Genomic DNA, 20452 nt, shown 5'->3' on the forward strand with positions numbered 1-20452 from the left:
TGTTTGGAAGCCTTATTTGTTCTTTTCTTCCTTTAGTACAAAAGAGTGGTTAATGGCAGCTAAGAGGGGCAAGTATGATTGTGGTAGGCAGGTGCCTTATAAAGAACTCCACTTATGCTTAGGAGACTGAACATGATTACAAAAATAAAACCTGTCTTTTTTTGTTCCTTCTGAATTTTTAATTTAAGGGGGATGGCTTAGTCTAATTTCCCCAGAGTTCCATGTAAGCAAGTTGCAGTGCAAGAATGAGAAATAATTTCTTTAGGTGTCACCCCCCCCCCCCCAACCTTAAAGTAGAAGGCCTCAACTCTTCTTTAGGGGAACATTAAACCTAACGCAGAAGCAATTTGGGTCTTTAAAGAATTTCTGAGTTCAATAAATATTTCCTGGGAGTTTTGGCATCAACAAATCTAAAGTAGTTCCTCCACCCCTTTTTTCCATGCATGAGTTGGCATTGTTTGGGACATGACTGCGCTCATATGGAAAGTTCTGTTTTGTTAAGTTGTTAGCCTTACATTAGGTCTTCATGGTGTGAAATCAGAAGAGCCTTGAACCTTCCTTTCACCCCTTGGATGGTGCAGTTGCATTCTTCGTTGTACTGCAGCTCATACTCCCTTTGGTCTGAGACTTTGCAATAAAGAGAACTGAAGAAGTGCAAGTCATTCTTAGCTATTCCTCTTTTGATGAGAAAGTGTTCACTTCAGTGTAAGGTGGTGAAAAAAAGAACTTTATGATGTATGAAAATGCCCTGTTTTGGTGGGGGAATAGTGTATTAATTTTAGTTTGTGTGGTTCTGGAGTTGAGCGTATTTCATTCTTTAGTTATCCCTCAGATTGAGTAAATTGTCTGGATTTTGTCTGTGCGGCCATCACCATAATATGATGGTGACCTTTTGTTTTACTAGAATTGTTTTTCTCTTGCCCAGTAGAATGAAGTACTGTGCATTATTGGTTCCTTTTCTTATCTGTAACTGAAAGAGAGGTGGTTCTTTCACTTTGTTACAAAATGCTGTTGAGGGCTAACCTTTTTTTTTTCTCTTCTTTGCATTGGATGCAGCACAACTAACTTGTTTACCATGACATATCCCAAATATCTTTAGTCACAAATTTTTGTTTTCTGTCTCACAATTAACTCAATCACTGTCTCTTAGCATCTGCAGTGATGTCCTTCAAGAATGCAACTGCAGTCATAACATATGGGTTGTCCTGCCTCAGGCAGCCCTCGGTCGGCAGGATTCCAAAGTCTGGGTCCGACGTCGGCTGATGTCGCATTTCTCTCCGACGTCAGAGCGGCTGGAGTACATAAGCATCAGCCGACGCCATTTTCTTCAGTCTTTCTTGCCGCGCGGTGCCCGAAGCAGAAGCAGTTCGCAAGTGCCGGTCGGTCAGTTCCTGTATTCTTCGAATCCGAAGTCATCAAAAAAGCTAAGTACCCCGTTGGGGACCTTTTCTTGCCTCAGCCGATGTCAGAATTTAATGAAAAAGTTAACAATTGTCTGTCTTGTGGTAAACAAATACCTCATAAGGATTTCCACTCTTACTGTCTTCCTTGCCTTGGCCCAGACCACGACGTCTCGGCCTGTGTCGCCTGTGCTCGCTTCAATAAGCGCACTCTTAGGCGCCGGGCGGAGTTCGCTGAAGACTTTTTCGGCGATAAATTTGCTTATACAATGCCGTCGGAACTTCCGACATCGCAGACTCCTAAGAAACGAAAAGACTGGGACCGACATCCTCGGCCCGCGTCTTCCACCGACTCCACGCCAAAACCTACCGCGAGTGCTCCTGTTCCACCTGAGACGGTTATTTCACCTCTCCGAACCGAAGACACCGCATTACCGACACCTCCGATACCGGAGGCCACACCGACGCCAGTTATAGATTTTCCTCCGGATACTGAAACCGAGGAAATGCCCGAGACCATTGCTGTAGATAAGGTCACTCCTGCACGTGGAGCTGCTAGGCCTCCTATGGCCATGTCTATTAAGGCCTACACACGTGCTAAGGCAGCCAGCAAGACCAAGCACCTTACTGCTAAGGCCTTCCCTCAGCCTACTCCTGAAACACAAATCATGACTATGGCCGCAGATTTAATTTCCATGATTAGAGGTTCACAGGCCCATCCTGAGAGAGGATCCCAGCCTCCTCCTGATAAGAGGCCCCGGGTTGAACCCTCAGACCCTATCCCTTCAGATGAAGATTCTGAGGACTCTGTTCACTCCGATGGCCAGGAAGAGCCCTTCCAGACCTATGAGGACTCAGATGCAGAGGATTCCATCCCCTCGGCCTCCCCTCCTGAGGATATTTCTTTTGGGGAAGTTCTGCATACCATGAGGGAACATTTTAAGTGGTAAGGCCAGGATTATTCTGATTCCAGAAAGCGCCTTCGAACCTTCCTTAAAAAGCCCCAACACAGGCCCCTGGCTATACCTCCTGTGCTTGATGTTTTGGATGACCTATACTCTGACTCCAGTGTTACCCCGGATACTCTTCCTCTTGCCCCAGCCAAGCCAGACAGATATTATAGGGTCCCAGAAACACATTCTCATTTCTTTAGGGCCCATGCTGTTGATTTAGAAACTATTTCTCAGGGACCTAAAGGAGTTTCAGCATCCACCTCCAAAAATCCCTTGCCTTCCAACAGGGAAGCTAGGTCATTAGAGAGATGGGGGAAAAAGGTCTACACCTCCACTACTTTATCTATGAGAGCTCTGAATTGCCTCTTTCATATGTTTCAATATCAGGATTACCTGTTAGATGATTTATAGAAAACATTAGCCTCTCCTGAACCTTTAGACAGGAAGTCTTTGCAGGAAGCTGTACATAATTCTTAGCAAGTCAGCAATCACTTTCTGCAGTGTGGATATGCTGCATTGGAAGCTTCATGTAGGGCAGCTATGACAGGGGCGGTCATTCGTAGACATGCATGGTTAAAAGAACAACCTCTACCAGATCATGTTAAGGCAAAACTTCTTGATGCACCTTTGGAAAAGAACAAGCTTTTTGGTACTAATGCTAAAGATGTGTTAAAGTCCATTGAGGAAAAAGCAAAATCAGTTCAGACGGTCAAAGATTTCCTCCAGGTTCAGCCACCCAGATTCAGCAGGAATTGGCCTTCTAAAAACTGGTCCTTTCCTAATCCTGAAAGATTTCAAAGAGGTAAAAACAGGCGTGGCCGAGGAAGAGGACAATACAGAGGTTCTTACAGGGGACGACAATGGCAACCAACAAACCAAAGAAGTGACACAGGGGCCTCCCCTGCCCCACTGGGACAATCTCAATGACTTTCCTCTACTTCCGCTGACCAAGGAGCAAATAGAAGCTCCCTTGGGCGGAAAATTATCTCTGTTTTCAGACAATTGGCACAGATTGACAAAAGACAAATGGATTTTGGACATTATAGACCAAGGTTACAGGTTCCACTTTCATACCTTACCAAGAAAACAAGGCATGCCAAACCTACCACAAAGCCAGAGGGCAGAGGCTATCAAGCAAATTTGTCTGCTTGCTCAGATCAAAGCAATAGAAAGAGTTCCACAACAAGAACAAGGCCAGGGGTTTTACTCAAGACTGTTCCTTGTTCCAAGAAAAGAAACTCAATGGAGACCAATACTGGATTTGTCCGCATTAAACACTTTTCTCATAGTACCAAAGTTCAAAATGCTGACTCTACAGCAACTCCTTCCCATGCTGGGCAAGGGGTCTTGGCTGATTACTCTGGACCTCAAGGAGGCATACCTGCATATCCCTATCAGACACAGCTGCAGAAGATACCTCAGATTTCTTGCAGGGCCAGTGCATTATCAATTCTCAGCATTGCCATTTGGCTTATCTACTGCGCCCAGAGTATTTACAAAATGCCTGGCTTCAGTAATTGCTCATTGCAGGCTCCAGGGAATTCAAATTTACCCATACCTTGACGACTGCCTCATACAAGCGGACGACAAATTGATTTTGACAAAAAACTTGAGCTATGTCATACAATTGCTACAGGCTCTGGGATACACAGTCAACTTCCAAAAGTCAAGACTTCAGCCATCCCAGCAAATAACCTTCTTAGGAGCCAATCTAGACACAGCCTCTCAAATGGCTTACCTGACAGAAGACAAGTAAGAGAAGTTAACTCATTATTTCAAAGGTTTGGCAAAACTCACCCAGATGACTGCAAGGGGATTCCTACAGGCCCTGGTTTACATGGCATCCTGCATTCTCCTGGTTCCATTAGCAAGACTACACATGAGAAAGCTTCAATGGTACCTAAAAAGCCTATGGTCTCAGCACAGCAACAACCTAGAGACAACCTTACCGCTCATTCCATGCCTACAAAAGGAATTCCTATGGTGGGCCTCGGTAAGCCAGGCAAACACAGGTATGTCATTCAAAAAACCTCAGATAACACTGACCATGACCACAGACGCCTCAAACCTTGGATGGGGGGCGCACATGGAGGGCAGATGTATACAAGGACAATGGTCTCCAAAGGAAACACATCTGCATATAAACCAAAAGGAAATGCTGGCAGTAATGCATGCCATCGAAGCCTTTCGACAACAACTTCAGCAAGGCCACCTACTGATACGGACAGACAACACCACTGTGATGTGGTACATAAACAAGCAAGGGGGCACCCATTCTTACCCCCTTTGAAGACTGACAATGAATCTTTGGGAAAAATCACTGAGCCTAAACATACAGTTGCAATCCCAGTTTGTTCCAGGCAAAGACAATGTGCTGGCGGACAGCCTAAGCAGGAATTTCATAGATCCACACGAGTGGAGGGTACATCCGAAAATCTTCACACAACTCACCTCGACATGGGGCAGGCCAGAAGTAGACCTATTTACCTCCCACCTCAACCATCATCTGCAAAAATTCTGTTCAAGGACATATACCATCCACAAGCTTGGAAAATAGATGCTCTTTCATTCAACTGGAACTTTCTAAAAATCTATGCATTCCCACCTCTGCCACTGATGCCCACAGTATTACTAAAGATCAAAGCAGAGAGGCCCAAGGGGATCCTAATAGCTCCAGACTGGCCAAGACAACACTGGTACCCACTACTACGGAGCATATGTCACAACAAAAAGTGGGCCCTTCCCCAATGGCCTCTACTTTTGACTCAACACAACTTCAAAACAGTGCATCCAAACCTTCAGACACTGCAGCTAACAGCCTGGGAGATCCCATGAATAACCTCAATCTTTCTCTCTCCAAGGAAGTTCAGCGGATATTAACAGAAGCTCGAAGACCATCCACCAGAAAGGTTTACTTAGCAAAATGGAAGAGATTCAGCATTTGGAATACCAGCAAAGGGACATGATGCATCATTATTGAACATCCCACTCATCCTGGAATATTTGGCAGATATGCTACAGAATGGACTCTCATATTCTTCCATAAAGATACATGCTTCAGCTATCTCAGCTAGATATAACACTGATCCGCCTGTGTTTTCACATCCTTTATACTCCAGATCCAGAGCAGGCTTTGCTTCGGCAGTCCTGCAGGGTTTGATTGCCACACCATCTCTTTCCTAGAGCATTCCTCCTCCCCCAGCTAAGCTATGGTATTCAACCCATATGTTATGACTGCAGTCGCATTCTTGAAGGACATAGTACAGTTTTGTACCTACCATAAATGTAGATGTCCGATAGATATGCAACTGCAGTCGGATTTTCTCTCCCTCCATACCCCTCTATGCCTTGGGTCCACTCCTATCCCTGTTTCTCTTAACTGGGGATATCAGTTATGGTGTATCTGTTTATTGCTTACTTATTTGTGTGGAATCCTGTTTTTGTCTTCCAATTTGATTACAGCCTTCCTTGGGGGGCACCTGGCATCTGGGGCAAGAAACACTGATGGCGTCGGCTGATGCCTATGTACTCCAGCCGCTCTGATGTCGGAGAGAAATGCAACATCAGCCGACGTCGGACCCAGACTTTGGAATCCGGCCGACCAAGGGCTGCCTTAGGCAGGACAACCCATATGTTATGACTGCAGTTGCATATCTATCGGACATCTACATTTATGGTAGGTACAAAACTATACTTTTTTTGCACTTAACTGCCTTTACATTTCTAAGGTAATGCATTACGTAGTTGCACATGTAATTAACTTGGGGTGGCAAGTGAGGGGAAAATCTGATTTTAAATGTAGATATCCTCACTAACATTAAATGGTAATAGTGTGGGTTAGTCTTTGTGTGATACTTGTAAAAACATATTCTTGTAAATTATAGTGGTAAATGGTTGCCTCTTTAGTGTTATTTCATAACTGGCATATATATTCAGGAAAATCACTGGATCTGCTTGCATGAGTCGCCCCCCCCCCCCCCCCCCCCCATGTCTGAATGAAAAAGGAGTTAAGCTCCATCGCATCTGCTGAGTTCATCTGAACTGGCATCGTACAATCTCGGTGACAGTCATGAGGGACAGCTTCAGTAAATGTTTTATAACGCAAAGGTGATGATAAAAACATCCTGTGTCTGTTATGTTCCTTACTTTATTTTTACTCCAACAAAGAAATGATCAGTGACAGGCAGAGGTATGTCAACATTGGACTACTCGCAAGCTATTGTATGAAGATTATATCTTCACTGCACAAGCAAATGCCCACTTGAGCTACACTGCTGAAGCTACTGTTCCTTGAGCTCAGGTGATCTGAACAAGTAAATTTAAGCCATGAAGTAGATAAAATGCTTGTTTGATTTGGATGGGACACCTCAATGTTAGCTATTAAAGGGTAAACTACAGCATATCTTTATGCAACGCATATTGTTTAAGCAACAGTCGGAGATTTTCCTGGGTCTTGAAATGAAGTACCCAGCACTTTTCATTCTAGGATGTCATTACTTATCTCTTGGATAGCACTATGCTAATTAAGCATAAGTGATGTCTTTAAATGCAATCAGTAGACTTATCACACAATTACATCATACTGCAGACTTCTTAAGCACCACAGATTTGTAGTATTTTTCTTTTGGCTCTCACTCTCAAATGCTTTCCTATGACAAAATGCTGCCAAATCATGATTGGTTTCTTTGAAGTTTCGCTTAGATAATGCAGAATGTGGTTTGCTTGGTTTTGTATTTGATTATTGTGAGCTATTTCAGCTTGTTATATTCGAGTAGTGTTAAGTTCTGAGGATGTTTGCTTGTTTTAGATGTATTGTTAACCTTCTGGCTTTGGAATGTTTACATGCCTCAAGAAGTTGCTTTTCAGATAGGCTTTCTGTCTTTGACTGAATTTTAAGTGTCATCTCCCTGTGGGATTGGTTCAGTATTAGTTTATTTATACAAGGAATCTCAGTGAACTTGTATAAAAAAATAGACTTTATGGTAAAGCTTTCCCCCTCCTTTGATTATCTTACAGTGACGTCATCCATGATGAACAGCCCAGGTGTGGTGAAGATTGTGGTGAGACAGGCACCGAAAGATGGCATACCCCCTACGGCTGTGCAACCCCCTCGACCGATACCCCAGCCGGCTGCTGGAATACAGTCTTCAGTTGCACCGGCTCAGAGAATGACCCTTCCCAACCCACTTGGCATGTCAGCTGCCCAGCCACATCTCCCTGCCCGACCGCCCGTTATGTCGCCTGCACAGATCCAGAACCCTGTCATCCCAACTGCGCCAGTGCGGCCGATGATACGGGCACACCAACCACCAGTAGCCACTGTAGAGCAACAAGGTAGGATTTATCAGTTTCATCACATCCATCCCTTCCACCTAATATCCATTTCACTGCAGAATGTACTGAACCATTCGTTTCTATTATCACTTAGATGGCACGGAGCAGTGTTTTGTCGCTAACAGTTTGTTCAGAATGGGATGTGGTGGGAATGTGGGTTATGCTATGAAATTGTGCCTGATGTGCCTTTTTTTTTTTTTTTTTTTTTTTTGCTAAAGCAGTCTGTAAGCTTACAGTTGGCTTAGACTGTTGAATATAATGCCACCTAACTTAAAGGAAACATTAGAGGTTTGTCTTTTATCTTTATAGGCACATTGGCTAAAAGATTCCTGCGTACAGACATGGTTTATTTTGCAGACTTAAGTAGAAACTTGCAGTTATTGCAGTATGTTAACTAATATGTGCTACTGATCATTATTGTATTTTCTTTCTAAACTAGGCTGAGATGGACGTCAGTGCTACAGACTTTTATTTTTAGCAATTTTCCTGACCCAGTCTATTCTGCTGTGAGGTGTACTGTGGTCATTATCCGTGGTTGTTTGTACTAGATTTGAGTTTGAAGCCTGGGACACACTGGGTTGTCATTTATTACATCTCTTTTTTGTGGGCAACAATTGTAGGAGGTCATACTGTGTATGAATAGCCAAGTAGCAGACCGAAGCATTAGAGATCTCCTCTGAGATCATTAGTTAGTACGTCCTTATTTTCTGTGTATTCCACAAGTAAATTAGACTCTCTAATAATTATTTTCAACTAGAATTTACAGCATTATCTTTCTACATTAGTGTCTTGAAGTCTGCAATAGAAAAACCCTAAGTGAAAGCTTTGGTACATTCCTCAGTTCTTTCTTGCCACAAGTTTATCATCAGGACCTAAAGACTGTTTTGCTTTCACTGTTCCAAAATGTGTTGCACAAGGTTTTAGTTTGGTACTTTCCTCAATGTGGAATGGAACAGTGACATTAGAGGTTCCCCATGCTTTTATTTAAGCATCTGGGCGCTTTGGCCGAAATCTAGATATTTTTTGTAATTTTATGTTGCAGTACTGACTTTTGGGATTTCGGTCTGCAGGAGCACGATGACCATCCTTAATGCCAGAGCATTCATCTTCCCCCTTCCAGGCTCATTAGATTCCTACACCAACCAATATCAAAGTGTCAGTGGCACAAGCAGTCTTGGTCCTGCTCCATCTTCAGCTGTTTGTTGCAACATTTGATGAGCACTTCAAACAAGCTGGTTACATCATTTCACTGGGTCAGCTTGCAACCAGAGTTTATAAGCAAGTACCTTGTTGGGGGAGTCTTTCCTTAATGCTGCTTATTACAGTATATAGTTTATAAATGTTAGCTATAAAAGTAGATATCAACTACAGAAAGCAAATATCACTCAAGGGTTTCCCCATTTTGTCTCCAGAAGTACATGAGGCTTCGGAGTCATGCGCCAACCAAGAGCCGAAAGGCTTTTACTACCCAGGGTGCGCAGTATGTGTGACATAGGCCACCAACAGACGTCTGCTATAAAAGACATGTATGCATGTACCACACCCCACCATTCTGATCACCAGTCCCAGACATCACTCTAATGTTGGAATCGCTGATTTCTAAGATAAGTACCCAGTTGGGGAAGTCTTTGTCTTTTTGCTACCTGTTTTTTTTTTTTTTTTTTTTTTTTTAACTGAGGGTTATGTCATCCAGGAAGGGGAAGTGTGACTGTGGAAGACGGAGTCTACATAAAGATAGTTAAACGCACTGCCTTTTTTTGCCTAGGCCCCTCAGCATGACCAGAAAAGTTCAGTCTGCCAGTCCTTTGTACCCAAGACTCTCCGAAGTCTGTTATCCTCCCTCACGATCTACCTAGAAAACCAGTGACTTAAGTTTCTAGAGAAGAACGCTATGGATTCCCCTCTGGACCTGTCGACCGAGCCTTTAAAACGCAAGGCCAAAAGACATAGACCCAAAACCGAAGCTGCACCTCTTGAGTTGGACATCTCTCCAGAAGTGCATGAGACTTCGGAGTCATGCACCGACCAGGATCCGGACTCGCTGGTTAAGTCCAATGTTCTTAGTGTTTCACTGTTGCAATTATTACATTTGGGTTATCTGCTTTCAGGTAGCCTTCAGCCGGCCTGATTATCAAAGTCTTGGGTCCTTCTGTTGCTATCTCTTCTTCCATGATGTCAGGTAGTCAGGGGTATAAAGCATGCAGCCTACGCCATTACATCAGTCTTTCTTGCCGTGCGGTGCCCGAAGCAGAAGCAGTTCGCAAGTGCCGGTCGGCCGACTCCTGAACTTTTCGTTTTCGAGTTTAAGAACTGAAGTCTTCAAAAAAGCTAAGTACTCCATTGGGGATCCTTTTTCTTGCTCTAAACTGATGTCACTAAAAGTTAACAAATGTATTACTTGTGGAAAGCAAATACCTCATAAAGATTTTCATTCGTATTGCATTCCTTGCTTAGGCCCAGACCACAACATCCCTCACTGTTGGTTTTGTGCCTTATTCAATCTTTGAACTATTCTTCGTCGGTTCATTTTTGCATCAAACTGTTTCGGTACTCTCTTTAATTATCCAGAAATGACTTCGGTAAGCCATCTGCCTACAGACATTCCGAAAAAACGTAAAGATAAAGACAGACTGCATAGGTCCAAAGCTGCCGACGCTTCCGTTAAGCTTAACGCCAGTTCGTCGGTACTCAGGCGCTTAGCCCTTGATACATGCTACTTCAGATTTGCAGGCCTCTACTGAGATCCATTCAGAGTCCAGTATGCTGCGAGATGCTTCTTCGACTATGGAACCTGCGGATGTTTGTACCTTGGATGGGTCTGGAGCCGCTGTGCAGGCACCAGCTTCTGAGGGTGTATTCAGGCCTGCTGACTTGCATATCAAACCAATGCCATCTTCTTCTTCAAGGCCTAAAACTCTATCCACGCCTAGAAATTCGATGTCCAAACCACATGGTCAAGCCCATATGCCTAAAAAACAAATAAGAATGGCTGAAGACCTTATTACTCTAGTTAGGGGAAGCCAGCCTTCTCCCTCTGAGACCTAGAAATGATTTTCCTTCTGATCAGGATTCTCAAATTTCTGTTTCTTCTGATGACCAGGATTTGCCCTTATCTACCTATAAGGATTCTGATGCAGAGGACTCTATACCCTCTGCTTCCCCTCCAGAAGATTTCTCTTTTGGTGAAACTTTGCACACTCTTAGGGAGCATTTCCGCTAGGAAAACCAGGATTACTCGATGACTCCAAAAAGAGGCTTAGGGAATTCTTACTCCTACTTCAACACAGGCCTTTAGCTATCCCTCCTGTACTGGACATTGTAGATGATGCCTTCTTGGAATCTAGCCTGGCCCCAGACACTTTACCTCCGGCACCCAGGAAAACCTGACAGGTATTAGAGTACCTGACTCTCACAAGTTCCTCTTTAAGAATCCTACTGCGGACCCAGAGACCATTTCACAGGGACCCAAAAACATTAAGGCTACTACTGGCAAAAACCCTACCCCCCCTGATAGAGATTCCAGGGCCCTGGACAGATTGGGTAAGAAGGTATACACTTTTGCTACTTTGGCCATTAGGGCCTTAAACTGCCAGTTTCATATGTTAAAGTATCAGCAGCATATTATTGGATTACTTAAACAGAAAATGATGTTGATTCCTGACTGTACTGAAAATAAAGAATTACAGGATTTAATGCATCCTGCTGAATAAGTTGGGAAACATACTTTGCAATGTGGTTTTGACTCCATGGAGGCATCTTGCATGGCTGCTGTCACTGGGTCTGTTCTTAGAAGGCATACTTGGCTTAAGGAGCAAACTTTGCCAGATCATGTTAAAGCTAAATGATTGGATGCTCCCTTAAACCAAGACTGCCTGTTTGGCAACAAACCAGAAGTAATACTTAAAAAGATGGAGGAAAAAGCTAAATCTATGCAAACCGTTAAAGATTTCCTGCAAGTACAGCCTCCCAGATTTAGTAGGCATTGGCCTTCTAAGAATTGGTCCTTTCCTGTCTCTTCCAGGCCTTCTCAGTCCAAACCCAGGAACAGCAGACCACCTAGGCTGCAGTCTCAAGATACTCACAGGCTTAAGCAGTGAGGGTCTCCCACTTCCAAAGCTGGAAGTAGTAAGACCCCCCCCACCCCGTGGTAAACTGTCACAGTGACGTAACCTTAAACCTTCCAAGCCCTGGTCATCTGACTGCTCCTTTGGGGGAAAGATCTCCCTGCATGCAAAAAACTGGGAACTCGTTACTCAAGTCAAATGGGTTTTAAATATAGTTTCCCAAGGATACAGATTTCACTTCCACACCTTACGAACCCCAAACAGTTGGCCATACCTACCCCCAAATCTGTGGGCAGAGGCTCAACAGCAGGTCTCGCTCTTCTAAGTATCAGGGCTATTCAGCCTGTCCCAGCAGAGGAATGGGGACAAGGTTTTTTACTCAAGACTTTTCTTAGTACCCAGAAAAGACAACTCCTGGTGTCCTATCCTGGACCTGCCTATCCTAAACACTTTTTTGGTAATCACAATATTCAGAATACTAACTCTTCATCAGCTGCTTCCCATGCTAGGCAGAAATGCTTGGTTGGCAACACTGGATTTGAAGGAAGCTTACCTGCACATCCCAATAAAGGAATCTTGCAGAAAATACCTATGCTTCAGAGCAGGCTACATGCACTGTCAGTTCTCTGCACTGCCCATTGGCTTATCTACTGCTCCCAGGATATTCAAAAAGTGCCTTGCTCCAGTCATTGCATTCTGCAGGCAAAGAAATATTCAAATATACCCATACCTGGATAATTGTCTAATTCAGGCAGAAAGCCAGGACATACTATTAAATCATCTGGCATTTGTAAAGATAACCTCACTGGGGTACACCATAAATGAAAAGAAATCTCACCTAGTACCTGAAAAGAAATCTCACCTAGTACCCTGCCAACAAATTGTATTCCTGGGAACAAGCTTGAACACAGCTTCCCAGATGGCCTACCTCACGCCAGAGAAAAAAGTTTGACAGCCTACTTCAAACTACTGGCCACAAAGACCCAGCTATCTGCAAGGAAATTACTACAAGCCCTGGGGTTCATGGCCTCTTGCATCTTAATTCCATATGCAAGACTGCATATGAGGAAACTACAATGATTTCTAAAAGGCCTATGGTGTCAACATTCTCAGAACCTGGAATCAATGATTCCTATCATTCCTTGTATAAAGACAGAGTTCCTTTGGTGGGCAGAAGCCTGCTACCACAACAAGGGACTGCCATTCACTCTACCTGCTGCCGCCCAAACCCTAACAACAGACGCATCAGACTATGCATGGGGGGCTCAATTGGCAGGGCAGTGCATTCAGGGCAAATGGAACCTGAGTCAAATGCTCCAGCATATCAATCAAAAAGAAATGTTAGCTGTACAGAATTCTCTGACAGCCTTCAAGGACCACATTCTTCCAGTACAATTATTTGTAAAGACAGACAACACCACTGTTATGTGGTACATAAACAAGCAGGGGGAACCCACTCATACCCTCTTTGCAGACTAGCCATGGCTCTGTGGAACACAGCCTTAAGCTACCAAGTGCACCTACAAGCTCAGTTCCTGCCAGGCAAGCTAAATTCACCAGCAGACGACTTAAGCAGAAATCTCATGGACCCACACGAGTGGAAACTGGAGCCAAAGATATTCAGCATTTTGAGAAACAAATGGAGGAGCCCAGAAATAGACCCGTTTGCCTCCTCTCAGAACTACCAATTGGACAAATTCTGCACAAGGACTCCCTACAGACAGCTTGGAAAGTGGATGCCGTGTCCTTCACCTGGGAAAGCCTCTCAGTTTATGCTTTTTCCTCTCTGCCTTTCCTCTTGAAAGTTCTACTAAAGATCAAACAGGACAAACCAAGGTCAATACTCATTGCACCAGACTGGCCACGCCACCAGTGGTACCCCCTCTTGCTCAGTATGTCACTGCTGGAGCCATGGCACCTGCCTCAGACCCCTTCCCTGCTGTCCCAGCTGGAGGGCCAGATTCTGCACCCCCAGCCTCAAGCCCTGAACCTTGTAGCCTGGCTTAATTACCTGAGCTCTCCAATACCATTCCTCAGTAAGCAAGTACTGGATGTCATTCTGGAGGCAAGGAGGCCTAGTAATAGAAAATACTATGCTGAAAAGTGGAAAAGATACTGTCCCTGGAGCCAAACTCAGGGAATTGGCACAACAGTGTCCACCTTACTGCATATTCTTCAATACTTAACAGACATGCTTCACAAGGGCCTTTCCTTCTCTTCTATTAAAAATCATGCCTCAGCCATTTCAGCACATTATAAAACTGAGCCACCCCTCTTCTCTCACCCCCTGCTGAAACATTTCCTCACAGGGGCCAAAAATTTAAGACTACCCAGGAGAGCCCCTACTCCAGCCTGGGACCTTAACTTTGTATTGAGAAAGCTAACTCTACCTCCTTTTGAGCCAGCTGCAACTGCAGAGTTGAAATTCCTTTCTTGGAAAACAGCCTTCCTTCGAGCCATCACTTCAGCAAGAAGTGTGTCTGAATTACAGGCCATCATGGCAGTGGAGCCCTTCATCATCTTCCATGCAGACAGGGTGTCCCTCGGGACCAACCCTTCCTTTATGCCCAAGGTGGTATCCAGTGTGGCCCTTTATCAGGCCATTCATTTGCCAACCTTCTTTTCTAATCCACAGAACAAAGGAGAACAAATACTGCACTCTTTGGACGTACACAGACAACTTAGATTTAAATTAGATTTTATTTGGACAGGACAAAGCCTGTCAGGAAAACTGAACAGCTGCTAGTTGCCTCTGCTGCAGGGGCAGAGGGGATGGCCATTTCAAAGCAAACCATTTCTAAGTGGATAAGCCATTGTATTCATTTCTGCTATATAAGCACCATGGAAAACCTACTCCACAGGGGATAAGATCACATTCCACCAGGGCTGCATCTTCATCAGCCTTTCTCAGAGGTGTTCCTACCAGGGACATCTTAGAAAATGCTACCTGGAGTTCTGTTCATACCTTCACCAAGCATTACCACTTGCCTTTTTTTTCTAAATCCAGAGCTAGTTTTGCTACTGCAGTCTTGCAGGGACTAATAGCTGGTCCTAATGCTCTTTAATTACCTCCTCCCTTCCGTAGCTTTGGGAATCTACCCAAATGTAATGACTGCAACAGCGAAACACGAAGAACATAGTACAGTTGTGTACACTTATCAGAAATGTAGATGTTCTAGTGTATTCACTGCTGCAGTCCTGGTTATCCTCCCTCCAGCCCCCGACTTCTATTGGCTATACCTTTCTTCTTGTTTACTGTATTTAAGCTTTCTGGTGTATTTGCTTTTTGTTGGAGGTGTAACCTTGTATATAATTGCTTCCCATTATGGGGGCAGCTGACATCTGGGGCAAGAAAAACTGATGTAATGACGTCGGTTGCTTGCTTTATACCTCTGACTACCTGACGTCATGGAAGAAGAGACCGCAACTGATGCAGGACCCAAGACTTTGATAATCAGGCCGGCTGAGTGCTACCTGCAAGCAGATAACCCAAATGTAATGACTGCAACCGTGAATACACTCTAACATCTACATTTATGGTAAGTGTACACAACTGTACTTTTCCCAGGCCGCCTTGACTCTGGATGTTTGCATGTCCAGGGAGGCTTCTCAGACGTCAGTCTCCTTTCAGTGGGAGCTGAGGCTCATTGTGTTGGAGGGCCCTAGGGAAGTAACCCAGTTAATTGTTAGGGAGGATGTCGACTCAAATATTGTGGAATGTAGGTGGTCTGGCCCTCCTCCTGTGCACCACATAGATACACCTGCAAAGAAGAAACAAAAAAACAAGCATGCCCCTCTTCCCCCGACCCACAGAGGGAATGGCTGAACTTCTCACAAGGCCTCCTTAAGGCCTATATGGCACTTAGGCCTCCTTGCTAACCAACCCCTGGCCTGCCTCTCCTCTCTGAAGAGGCCTCGCCCCCATCCTTCCTCAGCTGAAAATTATTCTTCTGAAGAGGATGATGAACCTTTGTATTTTTCTTCACAAATCCCTTCTCCATTAGATTATGCCTCCCCTGAAGAGGATTCTAACAGATTCCCCCATGGAGGAGAGTTCTTTTGGGGAGACTATATCCAAAATGTGTAACCATTTCAAATGGAGCAGTACAGAGATGTCGGAGGTGCAGAAGTGTTACTGTGACCTCCTGCAGGTACTGTCCTCTAGTCCTTTAGCCATTCCTCCTGTAATGTCTGCCTTTTTGGATGCCTTTGCATCCACTTCACCCACCCAGATGGTCAGAGTCCAGCTCCAAAAAAAGTCAGACAGGTACTACAAAGTACCCAAGGACTGCTAATTCCTCTTCAAGGCTCCTGCTGCAGATCCTTCTTTAATTTCTGTTGCCTCTGATAATGCCTCCAGGTAACTTCCTTCCTCCTTCCTGCTGCCCTCAGATAAGGATAGCGGACAGCTGAGAGACTGGGAAAGAAAATCTATACTTCATCTACCTGGCCTTCAGAGCATTAAACTGTCAGACACATATGACCAAGTACAACTTGGAACTTCTTTCCCAAATTTTAAAACTGATATCAGACATGCTCGATTCTGAAAATAAGGCCCTGGCATACTCCCTCCTTGCCACCTCTTCTCAGATAGCCAGATATTCTATCAAGTGCACCTTTGATGCAGTAAAAGCCTCCTCTAGAGCTGCCGCTTCCTCTTCTGCCCTCAGAAGATTTGCCTGACTTTAGGCTTCAGCCTCTACCTGAGGACATCAATACAAAACTGGTGGATGCCCCCTTGGACAACACTGCCCTTTTTGGGAAACCTTCTGCAGAGCTCTTAGAGTCTGTGCAAGAAAAAGGTAAAGAACTTAAAGACCTCAAGCACATTTTGGTATCCCCTATGCCTAAATTTCATAGGAATTATCCTGCAAAGCAATCTTTTGTACGTAGGTAATCCAGAGCCCCATAGTCTAGGCCTCCAAAAAGGCCTAAGAAGACCCAATAGTTTCCTCCTCCTGCCTCTGCTTCCCATATAACTAAATAGCACTTTTCTGATTGGATGGGCTCTACTTCATGATTCTTACAGCAGCCAAACCCCCCTTTCCCAACACTTTTCCCTTTCCCTCCCTTCCCGGGAACTCATCACTTAGGATTCCCTGGGTGTTAACCATCATCAAGAAGGGGGTAGTTCATGGTTTGGCAAAATGTGCCTACCTTCAGGGAAATAGCCCTTCCACCAAAAGATCAGGCCCCCTTTTCCCTCCAGTCCTGCAAGACCTCCTAGAACAGGGCAGTGTAGAACCCATTCCCCAAGGGCAAGAGGGAAAAGGTTTTTACTCACACCTTTTTAGTTCCCAGGAAAGAAGGTCCCTGGAGACCCAGTGTAGACCTCTCTGACTTAGAGTTCCTCGTAGTCCCCTCTTTCAAAATGTTAACCTTACAAACACTTTTCCCTCTCATTCTCCCTCAGGCATTTCTAGCTTCCATAGATATCAAGGATGCCCACCTCAGTATTCCCATCCACCACAGATACAGGAAATTCCTACGATTTTCTGTGGGATCCTCATACTATCAGTTCTCGGCTTTTCCTTTTCTGTCACTGCACAGCCCCGAGAGTCTTCACAAAATATCTAGCCCTGTTTGTAGATTTTTACAGGCTTCAAGGAATCTTGATCTGCCCATATCTGGACAACCTCTTAATCTAAGCTGCTTCACAAACAGAAGTGAACAAATTCCTCCAATTGGCTGTTGCCATTATTGAAAGCTTGGGATTTACCATCAACTTCAAGAAATCATCCCTGGTCCTAGCCCAAGATTATGTATTTCTGGGCTCCAGATTTGAAACCCTGAGAATGATGGTGTCTCTCCCACCTTCCAAGGCACAGGAGATCTCATTAATCTTTGCAGAGACACCCCACCTAAATCGGATGTCTGCCATACAATTCCTCAAAATCTTGAGGTTGACGGCATCCACTATCCCATTGCTTCCTCTAGCAAGACTTCACATGAGGAAACTCCAGTGGTTCCTCAAATCAGTATGGTCTCAACATGCTAGCCCTCTAGAACACCTAATTCCTCCTCTTTTCTGTCTAAAGGAGGAGGAGGTGCAATGGTGGATTACACAACTGTCTCTAAATTCAGATCTCCCAATTCACCCTCTGCCACCAACTCTGTTCCTATTCACAGATGCATCGGACATGGGTTGGGGGGTGGCCTTAGACCTCCACAATCTTCAAGGAGAGAGTGGTCATCTTCCCAAATTAAGGACCCCATAAATATGAGGGAAATGAGGGCATTATTTTTTTCCCCTCCAAAATGTCCAATCACTTATCAAACCAGGGACATTGCATGTACACACACACAACATGACAGTCCTGTGGTACATAAACAAGCAGGGGGGGGGGTACCAGTTCCTATCTGCTGTGCAGACTAGTCATGCAGATCTGGGATCTAGCTCACCTCTTTAAGGTATCCCCTCCAGGCATTGTACAACCTTTCGAGCCACAGTGCTGTGGTGGACACTTTAAGCAGATCCAGAACACAAGCCCACGAATGGATGCTTCACAGGGATGTGTTCCTAGATATTGTCCACCAGTGGGTATTCCAGAGATAGACTTGTTTGACTACCCCATGAATAAACAACTCCCTTGGTTTTGCGCCAGAGAATACCATCCTCAGGCATGGAGAGTGGACGCCCTTTCAATCTCCTGGAAGGAGAAATTCCTATATGCATTGCCTTCCACTCATTCCAAAAGTCCTGTTCAAAGTACAACAGGAAAAGCCAAAAATCTTGCTGGCGACTCCCTGTTGGCCAAGACAGCATTGGTTCCTCCTTCTCTTTCACCTTGCCAAGAGCAGTCACCACAAGTTACCCCACAGAGTGGACCTACTAACACAGAACAAGGGCTCATTCCTCCACCCACATCTGGAAACTCCAACTGACCCTGTGGGTGATAGAGCCCTAATCCCATTCAAATACCTGTCCTCTGTGGGTGTGCTACAGGTCCTGCAGGAGGCCAGGAAACCTACTAGAAAATCTTACCTCTCCAAATGGAAGAAGTTTTCCATTTGCTGTCTGGCTAGGAACCAGGATCCATTGAAGGCAGATCCACCTTATGGGCCTGTCCTGTTTGAATTGCTTAATGCAGGATTAGCATACTCTTCCAGTAAAGCTCATTTGTCAGCTATCTCTGCTTGTCTGCCACCAGCTCCATCCATAGCTTCCAGATTCGAAGCTAAACAATTCCTTAAAGGTGTCCTTCATATCAGACCCCCCCCAGGAGACCTGTGCCCCTTCCATGGGCCCTCAACTTCATGCTAGAGAAAGTGACTCGAGCACCCTTTGAACCAGCTTCTTCTAGTTCATTCGAACACTGCATTTGGGAAACGGTCCTCCTTGTGGCCATTACCTCCGCTAGGTGGGGTCTGAGTTACAAGCCCTTATGGCTTCTCCCCCTTTTCTGCTTTTCCACAAAGAGAGGGTCTTCTTACAAACCAATCCCTTTTTCATGCCAAAGGTTGTCAGTGAGCTATCCCTAAACCAGACACTTCACCTATCCACCTTTTTTCCTGTTCCCCAGAACAGTAGTGCAAGGATCCTGCACCACCTAGATTTACACAGACCGCTCAGGTTCTACTTACATAAGACTAAACCCTTTAGGAAAACAGCCCAGTTATTTGTGTTCTTCCATCCCAGAGCTCTGGAATTGCCTGTGTCTAAACAGACCATCTAAAATTGGATATTTATTTTATTTTTATTTATTTAACATTTTTTAACCGGGAAAGTCTGACTTGGAACGAGCCAATTTTCAGTGGAGGCCCAGGGAGAAACACTCCTGACGCATGTCTTTGTAATGTGGGTGGAAACCGGAGCCCCCGGTGGAAATCCACATAAACTCAGGGAGGACATGCAGACTCCGCACAGAAGGCACCCCAGCTAAGAATCGAACAGGAGAACCTCTTGCTGTGAGGCAACAACGCTACCGCTGCACCACTGTGCAGTATATCCAAGTCTTTTGCTATGCTCACCATGGTAAGGTTCTTCCTGGCTCAATCAAAGCTCACTCTACCAGGGCAGTATCTTTCTCAGGAGCCGTCCTCAAGGGTTTAGATACCAACTCTGTCCTTGAGGCTGCTATTTGGACATCTGTCCACACCTTCACCAAACACTATAAGCTAGATTCATTCTCCAGGTCCAGGGCAGGGTTTGCCAGGGCCATTCTCCATGGCATCATAGAAAATTTCTCTGCCACTTCCTACTCCCTTTCCTTATGAGCTTTTGTACTCTCCCTTATGTCATGAATATGGCAGCAGAGGAATAAAAGGACATAGAGAGTTGTGTAAGAATACCATAACGGTAGATGTCCTTCTCTTCTCTGTTGCAGTATTCCAACCATCCCACTGTCCCCCACTTCCTGGTTTTCTTGGATTGCTTGTATGCATCGATCCTCATTCCATTAGACTTCTCTCCTCCTGGGGCCTCAGTTCTGAGGGTGATGCATGCATACGTCTCTCTTATGACCAACATCTGTTGGTGGCCTACGTCTGATAATACCTTGCACCCTAGGTAATAAGACACTGATATACTGGCCAACATCGATTTGTCACCTTGGCAGGCAACTCCCTTATGTCACGAATACTGCAACAGAGAAGAGGACCACCTCTATCGTTATGGTAAGTTCTTGCACAACTAATCTTTCCTTTAACAAGTGTATGAATAACCGTTTGTAGTGTAAAGGAATAGAACATCAAAAAAGGT

General features: G+C 44.8%; 1 protein-coding gene across 1 annotated transcript in view; it reads left to right on the forward strand.

The window, feature by feature from the left end:
• The window catches only part of LOC122814504 (Snf2 related CREBBP activator protein), a 3617155-nt gene that overhangs the window by 2798208 nt on the left and 798495 nt on the right, over positions 1–20452 (forward strand). The window contains exon 19 of the mRNA XM_044087079.1: positions 7370–7687. Coding sequence (XP_043943014.1) covers positions 7370–7687 — 318 coding nt within the window. The remainder of the gene's footprint in view (positions 1–7369; positions 7688–20452) is intronic.

The sequence above is a fragment of the Protopterus annectens genome, chromosome 10.part0 (genome assembly GCF_019279795.1).
Source record: "Protopterus annectens isolate FY-2018-M chromosome 10.part0, PAN1.0, whole genome shotgun sequence".
In the NCBI taxonomy this organism is placed as follows: domain Eukaryota; kingdom Metazoa; phylum Chordata; order Ceratodontiformes; family Protopteridae; genus Protopterus; species Protopterus annectens.